This window comes from Coregonus lavaretus (genome assembly GCF_964263955.1).
Source record: "Coregonus lavaretus genome assembly, contig: HAP1_SCAFFOLD_4927, whole genome shotgun sequence".
Classification (NCBI taxonomy): Eukaryota; Metazoa; Chordata; class Actinopteri; order Salmoniformes; family Salmonidae; genus Coregonus; species Coregonus lavaretus.
The window spans coordinates 27,827-38,463 of record NW_028159386.1 but is presented as its reverse complement, the minus strand read 5'-3'; the positions used below and the strand labels follow the sequence as shown (position 1 = coordinate 38,463).

General features: G+C 41.0%; 1 protein-coding gene across 1 annotated transcript in view; it reads left to right on the top strand.

The window, feature by feature from the left end:
* Nucleotides 1-345: 345 nt before the first annotated feature.
* LOC311122942 (sodium-dependent noradrenaline transporter-like) overlaps nucleotides 346-10,637 on the top strand; it is a gene marked incomplete at its 5' end in the record, with an annotated part of 31,873 nt that continues 21,581 nt past the window's right edge. The window contains 3 exons of the mRNA XM_084197239.1: nucleotides 346-643; nucleotides 3,334-3,465; nucleotides 5,514-5,751. Of these exons, the coding sequence (XP_084053365.1) occupies nucleotides 346-643; nucleotides 3,334-3,465; nucleotides 5,514-5,751 (668 nt within the window). The remainder of the gene's footprint in view (nucleotides 644-3,333; nucleotides 3,466-5,513; nucleotides 5,752-10,637) is intronic.

Below are 10,637 nucleotides of genomic sequence, written 5' to 3'. Positions count from 1 at the left end.
AGTTTATATGATTTAAGGTTTCTGAAACAAGGAAATACTTTTGGCTATTCCCCTCTGTGAGCTAGTGTAGCTATAAAACATAACTTTTCATAACTATTCCACCTCTCCAAACTTCTGAATGTATATATATTTTTTGTTACCTCTCTAGCCGATGAATGCGGTGGAGTCCACTGTAGTTCGTGGAGAGAAGAGTCACTTATGCGGAGTTTGCCTTTCCACGCTAGCGGGACTCCCATCGTCATCACGGTTCACCGCAGCGCGAGCATCATCTCCGCCACCGATACTTCCTCGGTGCCGTGAGAGCACAAGGCCGTCGGCGAGCTTCACACCGACACCGGAGAAAAGATGAACATCCAGGTCCTGTCAGACCACAAGCTGTCATCAGTCGCCCCGCTGAAACCCTGCAATGTGGAGAAGAAGGAGGTGGAACTGATACTGTTGAAGGACCAGAATGGGGTCCAGTATACCAGTTCGACCATTATGCCCACCCCCAGCACGCACGGCACCCCCTGCACCGCTGAGGAGCTGGAGGAGAGGGAAACATGGGGAAAGAAAATAGACTTTCTCCTATCCGTCATAGGCTTCGCAGTGGACTTGGCCAATGTCTGGAGATTCCCTTACCTCTGCTACAAGAATGGAGGAGGTGAGTGAACTGTTATAACTTCTGTAAAGACTTCTGTTAAGACCTTCCCAGGTTTCTTTGGAACTATCCTCGTCGAGAACCAGGCTTTGTATGGCAAGGCGAGACTGCTTTGGAACTAATATCAACTTTGTTTTACTGTTGTGAAATAACTTTCTTAGTGAGCTTATGATAAAATGTGCCAATCTGTTAGTTTGTATGCCACCAAACGTACCAGTCACTAGTCAGTGTTGTGACAACATATTTTGAAATCCCCAAATAACAGTGCGCAGCCTTTCTTGAGCCAAGAGGCTTTGCTTGTAAGAGGAAAACGGATATACCTCATTGCATAAATTCATTCAGGTCAGTGTGGTTGAGTCAACTGCAAATACATTCACTGTATCTGGGTGCTACTGTATCTTACTGTAAAGGGTTGATTCATAACCCATACACACCAGCTGCTGGCTCATAGGCGCCTTATTGCTGGTGGCACATGTCAGGAAATATTTAAATACTCACAGTTGAGCAGATAGCTATGCAAATATGTTAATAATGATAGTTTTGCAAATATGTTAATAATGATTGACTTAATGTAAAAGTGTCTAGATCAGGGGTGTCAAAAAAACATTTTCCTCGCGGGCGGCATTCGGTCTTCAGCGAGGTCCAGAGGGCCATGCTTAAAATGTATTATATTTCCCCACAGTCAAAATTTGCCAGACAATTGTCCTCTATCCTCATTGTGATGACTGTTAGCAAGTTGGAGGGAGTGAATAGACAATACATGTAGGTCCAGTATCATTTCTACACAGTTTCGATTTGATTTTAGTAATTTCAATGTTGATTGAGATCCTTTCCCCCCCAAATTTAAATAAAGAAATAAAAGAATAACAAATATTTACACCAAAAAAAATCAAACCAGGGCCGGACTGAATGGTGGATTAAATGGGCTCAATGCCCGGATCCAGCCCGCAGGCCTTGACAAGTGGTCTAGACCATTAAGAGCAACATCCTGGTCTCATAAGCTAGACTTAACATAGTAAACATAAATCCGGTACACTCAAATTAGTATGAAATGTTACTTTTGGTGTGGTCACACAAAACAGATGGTCAGGGTCGGTGGGCATATAACACCAACGTCTAGCAACCCAAAGGTTGCGAGTTTGAATCTCATCACAGCCAACTTGAGCATTTTAGCAAATTAGCAACTTTTTAGCTAGTTTGCAACAACTTAGCATGTTAGCTAACCTTCCCCTAACCTTAACCCTTTTATCTAACCCTAACCTTAACCCTTTCAGCTAACCCTTCCCCTAAACCTTTAACCTAACTCCTAAACTTAATCCTAACCTTAACCCTAACCTAGATAACGTTAGCCAGCTAGCTAACGTTAGCCACCTAGCTAGACTTTGTAACATGTCATACGTTTTGCAAATTTGTAACATATTGTACATTTGGCAAATTCTTAACATATTGTACGTTTTCCAAATTCGTAACATATAATAAGAATTGTAATTCGTAACATATCATACAAAATGGTTATGGACATCCGCAAATTAATACATACACTACATGACCAAATGTATGTGGACACCTGCTCGTCGAACATCTCATTCCAAAATCATGGGCATTAATATGGAGTTGGTCCCCCCTTTGCTGCTATAACAGCCTCCACTCTTCTGGGAAGACGATTTTTATGTGCTACACACTTCAGCACACGGCGGTCCCATTCTGTGACCTTATGTGGCCTACCACTTTGCGGCAGAGTCACAATAACAGCACTTACAGTTGACCGGGGCAGCTCTAGCAGGGCAGAAATTTGATGAACTGACTTGTTGGAAAGGTGGCATCCTATGACGGTGCCACGCTGAAAATCACTGAGCTCTTCAGTAAGGCCATTCTACTGCCAATGTTTGTCTATGGAGATTACATGGCTGTGTGCTCGGTTTTAGTGTTTACTAGATTTCCTGTCCCCTTTGGCAGCATTCCACTTCCCGGGGTAAAAATAGACATGTGTATCTTTATCTGGTGAACTGTGTGTTGCAGTGTTGTGTCCTGTGGTGCCAACTCTTCAGCTGTGGGTCATGTTCATTTAGCGCTTTCTGAAAGGCTATAATGCAGCCCAACGCTCAGCTCTTTGTTATAATGTTGCATACAAAGATATTTTCAATTATACTAGATAAAGGAACTCCGTTCCATCTCATATTGCTCAAATAAACAGCAAACCTGGTTTCAAAAAACAGATAAAGCAACACCTCACGGCACAACGCCTCTCCCCTATTTGACCTAGATAGTTTGTGTGTAGGTATTGATATGTAGGCTACGTGTGCCTTTACATTTTTTTTATGTAGTTCTGTTATGTCTATTAATGTTCTGTATAATGTCATGTTTCATGTTTTGTGTAGACCCCAGGAAGAGTAGCTGCTGCTTTTACTACATCTCATGGGGATCCTAATAAAATACCAAAATACCAAATACCAAAGGGAATTTAATTCTTCCTAGAATTCACTGGAACATAAAAAGCAATTCACTGTCTGTGCCTGGAGAGTCCATGTTGATGTCTGTTTCGTGTTATTTTTCTTTAGATATCATCATCAACACAAATTGCTAGGGTGAAAAACACCCACAAAATGCAAAATATGTTGTCTTGGGCTGCAACACAAATGCCAAAAGGATCACGTTCAAAAACATTGTTTTGTGGGTTTTTGTCGTGATTTCAGGTGCCTTTCTGATCCCCTACATTCTGTTCCTGGTGATTGCTGGGATGCCTCTGTTCTATATGGAACTAGCCCTGGGACAGTACAACAGGGAAGGCGCTGCTACAGTCTGGAAGATCTGCCCTGTCTTTAAAGGTGAGCTTTCTCTCTCTCATCTCTCTCTTCCATCTCTTTCCTAACCTCTGCCTCCTCTCTCACCTTCTCAAGTCTCCTGGCCATTGTCCACAATTGATCAATGCCGTTCGAGATTCCGGGCAGATTATTATAGAAATTGTGACGATATGATTACATAAGAAGACATTTATAGTTACAGTATCACCATTTGAAGGAGATGTATCTTCTGCTTGTATAGTTCCATCTGTGCCACTGAGTCTGGCTTTAATTCCAATTTTGCTTGATTTCAAATGTAATCTACAAGTTAATAATGTATATGTTGGATTCAACGGCTCCATCTCAACCAAAAATCTAAGTTAAAGAATAGGACTAAATCAAATCAAATCAAACTTTAAATGCACTATAAATAAAGTTGTATTTGATTTAGTCCTATTCTATAACTTAGATTTTTGGTTGAGATGGAGCCGTTGAATCCAACATATACATTATTAACTTGTAGATTACATTTGAAATCAAGCAAAGCTTCAAACCCTAGGCCTATTTATTGTATATTTTGAAGTTGAATTGAAACAATATGTGTTGATGCAAAGGCTATAAAGGCCTAAATAGCATCGTTGATGCTATATGTTAAATCTCTGTTAAACCCAGCCTTTGGAATGACTTTAATAGCAACAGAATCTATTTAGTTTTTAAGTGGAGGTCTCGCAACAATCATTCTCACGATAGCACAATGGTGATAGTCAGTGATACATTTCAAAGCTAAGCACGGCTGGGCTTGGTTAAAACCCTGGATGGGAGCCCAAAGGGATAGCTGTAGATATATACATTCTCCAGTAGGAGGTGCTGCCCAGCCTGTTGTTTTTTTCATGCTAGTGGATGTAATTCAACATACAAATTCAACATATTTTATACAAGCTTTGTCTATGCTGAAAATTGGTAACCATGATGACATAATCCTGTGGTTGAAATTTCAAACTAACAGTTTTTGCAAATCCAATGAATTTTACACATAGAGTTCACGTCACAATACATTGACAAATTACATTGAAACAATGTTGATTCAACCAGTTTGTGCCCAGTGGTTTTCCCCTATAATCGTCTTCTTCCATCTCTCCTTTCTCGTATATACCTCTCTTCTTCATTTTCCTGTCTTCAGCTCTCCCTGTCCACTTTTTCAAAAGCTTTGATCAGAGGAGAGAGGAAGTAAAGATGTGGTTGTTTAGAAGTATCCAGTAAATGCCAAGACACATACTGTACAACAATAAACATACAGTAGATATTCTGTATAAACATAGATATGCATTGTAATGTAGATGGACACATAAAGGCAGTTTGTTTACTAGTTTTACTACTGACAGCCTTATCAGCATGGCATACTGTTACCACACACACCATGGCATCTGAACTGTTGAACCTGAAAGCTTAGCCAGAAGTTTACAGGTAGTGTTTTACATTTACAGTATGTTACACATAAAGTCTATTGTATATTGTTGTTCTTGCAAGTTATGAAAAATGATAAATGATTTGTATGAATACTGGAGAACCAGACAGATATGATCTTATTACACATGACAAGAACAGACGTGCAAGATGTACTGTATGTGTGAAAACCTCAGTCAGTACATTAGAGTGTATAACAATGTTAAACTGACATTGTTAAGTCCATCTGCTGCCTGTTCTGATGGTAAAGTTATAGCACATCACATTTTGCTAAAATAATACATTGAATCAGGTGAAATAAGTGGTTGAATCCTCACATTTCCTCAATTTTTTTTTTTTTTTTTTTTACATAATACTAGCTGGTATTCCACTGCCGTGCTTGGTTTTCAGCGGTCTCTGCTGTCCAAAGTCTTGTGGATACATGCTACATACACATTTATGATTTACATTATACAGGAGTAGCAGCATTTCACCCCCTGTAACCCAATGTAACCTATGTAACCATCTCTCTCTCTCTCTCTCTCTCTCTCTCTCTCTCTCTCTCTCTCTCTCTCTCTCTCTCTCTCTCTCTCTCTGTCTCTCTCTCTCTGTTTCTCTCACTCATATTCTGCCCTCCCTTCCTCCCTCAGGCGTGGGCTACACTGTGATCATCATAGCGTTGTATGTGGGTTTCTACTACAACGTCATCATAGCCTGGTCTCTGTACTACCTGTTCTCCTCTATGACCAGTGAGCTGCCCTGGCTCCATTGTGGCAATGCCTGGAACAGTCCGAACTGCACAGACCCCAAGCTACTAAACGGATCCTTCCTGGGCAACGGGACGTCTTATGCCAAGTACAAGATGACGCCGGCTGCAGAGTTCTATGAGTGAGTACAGTGGGTTATGTCCTGTCCGTGTTCTATGAGTGGGTACGGTGGGTTCTGTTCTGTCCCTGTTCTATGAGTGAGTACAGTGAGTTCTGTCCCTGTTCAATGAGTGAGTACAGTGGGTTCTGTCCTGTTCCTGTTCTATGAGTGAGTACAGTGGGTTCTGTCCCTGTTCTATGAGTGAGTAATCTCTTGTGACAGCCTTAACAAGTAGCTGATTTGGTTCTGGGTGCCAAGATGAATTCGTGAGTAACCTGGATTCTGTCCTGTTCTATATGACTGAGTACCCTGGGTCCTGTCCTTTCCTTGACCTGTGCCTCTGATGTGTGTCTTGAGTCTGACCCTCTGTCACAGTAGCTAAAATATCAAATAAACCAGCCTTTTAACATGTTTCTCCATGGGAATGAGCTGACCTACAGTGCCAAATATGAACTGTGTCAAATTAAGTATTTTCATCAGAGACTAAATGTGTTAGAAGTAGGCTCAACCTTTTAGAAGCTTGGTTATTTAGTCTGGCCACTTTTTGAAGTGGACATTGTACACTTAAGCATTTCATAAACAGCAAATAACTGTTTTTAAATGTATTATTAATGGCATCTACAGTATGGCAGGTCTTCATAAATCAATATTTAGTTAGTGTACAGCAGTGACTGGACAGCAAACTGCACACACTCACTCTTATCACCTGCCCTGAAATCCCTGCTTACTCACTCTACATCTTACCAAGACTGACCAGTATGAAGTCTAAAGTCCTGGAGTGGCTTGAGGAATAGATACGCTTTGGACTTCTGCAGAGTCACAGTGTTACAGTGTGTCTTTGTGCTTCTGTACCCTTGTCTCATTGAAGAGTGACTTTTACCATTCAGTAGATTCTGATGACGTGGCTCAATCTGCTTACATGCTAAGCAGAACGTGTTCAGGCAACAAAGGCCTTTATTAAACAGTGAATCTAAAAGTGTTTTTACTGACTATTATTGCATCTCTGCATGGTACCGGTGTATATGACACTTAATTTTAGGTTAGCAAAATTCCTGGAACTTTCAATAAATTCCCAGGTTTTCCAGATATCCTGGTTGGAGGTTTACGATTTCCTACTTATTCCCTCCTGGTTCCGGGAACCCTCCTTTCCAGAATTTAAGGAAAACCAGAAAATGTATTGAAAGTTTCAGGAATTTTGCAACCCTAATCATACTCAAGCAATTCCGCTGTGAAGTGGGCCACTGTCATTAAAACTTTTGTGCAGTATCCCCAAAATGTTTGAAGCCGTCCGCCCATATACCGATTGCTCTACAGAAAGGCATATAAAAAAAGCTTAGATGCTGCGTTTGAAGTTGACACAAAAAGCCCAAGCCGTTTGCACTTCAAAGAATTCCTTTCCAGTGCTCTGTGTGAAGATTACTTCTGCAGCCCAAAGGAAGTCGTCTGAAATGACTGGGTCATACAGCAGCATCCTTATCTTGCAGCTGATGTGCAGTACAGAGTAGAGCACCAGGGAGGCACAAACAAAACATTCTAAGCTTGCATTCCAAACTTTAGTAGTGCACTATATAAGGAATAGTGAGCAATTTGGGACGCAACCTAAGAGTGCATGACAGGCGGTCAATGAGAGCAGATTAAAGACCCTCTACCAAAATGCTGATCTGCATTGATGTCTCGTGTGTTTATGTAATCAACATCCCTGGATTTTCTCCAATGTTTTTCTCTCGTAAAATCCATCTAAACTTGAATACAGTCAGTTACCGTTATATCATATTTTCCTGCTTTTAGCATAAAATTGCACTCTCATTCTTTCTACCCAGTGATGTAGTGGTAAAAATGAGGTGGGTAAACTCTGATCGCCGTCTGTGGTGAATAAAGTTACTCTCCCTATACTTTCAATGCGTTTTTGTGCAAAAGGTGGGTAAACTGTTGGGCAAAATGAAAAAGTTAGGTAAACAACGTTTACGTGTGTTTACCCTCCACTTAACCACTGTTTCTACCGTACTGTAAAAAAAAAAGTATTCATAGACCTTCAATTCTCTCGTCAACCCCTTTAACCTTGGTAACAATGGGAAGTTAATGGAGTCAAGTTGGTTCCTCTTACAGCATATCTTCTTGCATTTATTTACCAGAAAATGCCGTCCTTTGTGTATTCTCCCATACTGTATTAATCTTCACAGATCTTGAATACTCATTAGTGTATTAACATTGGCTCTATCAAAGAGCTTTAGGTCCATACTCCCCTGAGAGCCACTATATCCCAGTATAACTGTAGTTGATTCTAGACAGACTGAATGAAAAACACAGAGACCCAGGCAGTGGGAGCTCTAGAATAGACAGTGATTTTTCTCTGACAACACTTCTAATCTCATTGTACATTTCAGTCAGGCCTTGTGTGGGGGACATAAACCCCCTGCTCCCACAGGGCTCCAGGAACAGGAACAAGACCATCAGGCCGCTGCACGCTCTGGGAGAGATCACACTGACTGAGTCAACAGATTTCTCTCTCTCCTTCTTTCCCTCGTTCTCTCTTTTTCTTCTATTTGTTTTCTCTCTCTCTCTCTCTCTCTCGCTCTCTCTCTCTCTCTCTCTCTCTCTCTCTCTCTAATTTCTCTCTCGCTATCTCTTTCTCTCTCTCCATTTCTCCCTCTCTATCTCTTTCCTTCATGTTTTCCCTCTCTCTCCATTTCTCTCTCGCTATCTCTTTCTCTCTCTCCATTTCTCTCTCGCTATCTCTTTCTCTCTCTCCATTTCTCTCTCTCTATCTCTTTCTCTCTCTCCATTTCTCTCTCTCTACCTCTTTATAAATATAATATAATTATAATAAATATAATTATAATTGGTCATTTAGCAGACGCTCTTATCCAGAGCGACTTACAGGAGCAATTAGGGTTAAGTGCCTTATTCAAGGGCACATCGACAGATTTTTCACCTAGTCGGCTCGGGGATTAGAACCAGCGACCTTTCGATTACTGGCACAACGCTCTTAACCACTAAGCTACCTGCCGTCCACTTAAGCATCTTTCCTTCATGTTTTCCCTCTCACTTCATTCTCTTTCTTTCATACGTCTGTTTATGTAATGAGCAGCGATCTCTGAGAGAATCAAGGAGCTGCATGTGTTCTTAGTTCTTAGATATGGAGATTTGATCGTCCTGTATCCGCTAGAGATGAACAGGGACAGAGGAGACATTTTCTCATAAGATTTTCAAGATTTGAGGGAGTAGCATTCAACACACACATGCATGCATGCACACACACACACACACACACACACACACACACACACACACACACACACACACACACACACACACACACACACACACACACACACACACACACACACACACACACACACAACACACAGCTTACTTTTCCTTTGCTGCTGCATTGCTCTGGTTCTCACACAAGACCACGTTGATGTGTTGCTGTGTGATGTGTTGCTGTCCTCTCCTCAGCTGACTGAGGATGTGCTAGGCCCTCATTTCCTCTCCTATTAGGCCTTTATTATTGGTTTCATTGATCACCGCTGCCCTGCAATCTGTGGTGCTGCTGTGCAAAGGTCCCTGGAGTATAGTCATTAGTGTCATGGCAACGTCCAGGGGCGGACACCACAGCAGGTGTCAGTTACAATGCTATCACAGGGGCTCAACACAGCTATCAACACCTAATGACAGACTAGGATTCTCAGAAACCAAGCTGGGCTACCAAGAGGCTGGGTAAATATATACCTTCTGTGTTGATGGTACTGCTGGGTTGTCTCAGCATATATCAATAAACGTCAATCAGTTATGTAAACTTATACAGTTTGAGTACAGATCAGTTTGTTATATTAATTAGAGAATGTCATCAATAATATTATGCGAAGTCAATGTAATGAAATATCCGAGCATTTTGAGGACACTGCATAATGTTAGGATATTTCATTACATTGACTTTGCGTAATATTATTGATGACATTCTCTAATTAATATAACAAACTGATCTGTTACTCAACAAAATTATCTGTATTTTTCTACCTTGAAATAGTGAAATAGTGGATTTGGATGTTTGAAGCAGGTGTTTATAATTGCAAGCATTGCTTAAATGGCATGTGCAAATCCAGTCCAAATTAAATCAACACAAATTGAGAGCCATGTTATTCTATTAGCAGCTCAGATTATGCCATTAAATAGCTATTAGATTATCGAAAGGTTAGAACTCAGAACACCTCCCTTGGAAGTCTCACAAAACCTTTATCAGTCTTAATTGAACAAGCCAACTGCTGGGAGATCAATAGCTCATATGTTCCAAGTCTAGACATTCTGAACACTCAGATGGGATCTCAAACATACACCATGGCCCTCTCAGACTTCTCTTTCCAATACCTTGAATAAATGTCATTTTAATGATACACAAGACAATAAGAAAACATGTTTATTTTGAATCAAACATAAAATCTTGAAATCACGTCTTGAAACAACTAACATACAGGGTATTTGTGTCCTCTTGATCAAAGTACCAGAATTACCATTCACTCAACATTCACTCAAATCAAATATTTTAAATCAAATATCCAACCAAATACTCCCCCCAACCAAACACTCCCCCCAACCAAATACTCCCCTAACCAAATACTCCCCTCAACCAAATACTCCCCCCAACCAAATACTCCCCTCAACCAAATACTCCCCCCAACCAAATACTCCCCCCAACCAAATACTCCCCCCAACCAAATACTCCCCCCAACCAAATACTCCCCTCAACCAAATACTCCCCCCAACCAAATACTCCCCTCAACCAAATACTCCCCCCAACCAAATACTCCCCCAACCAAATACTCCCCCCAACCAAATACTCCCCCAACCAAATACTCCCCCCAAACGTACTGTAGACACCTTCTACCCCTCTACCCCTAACATATTGC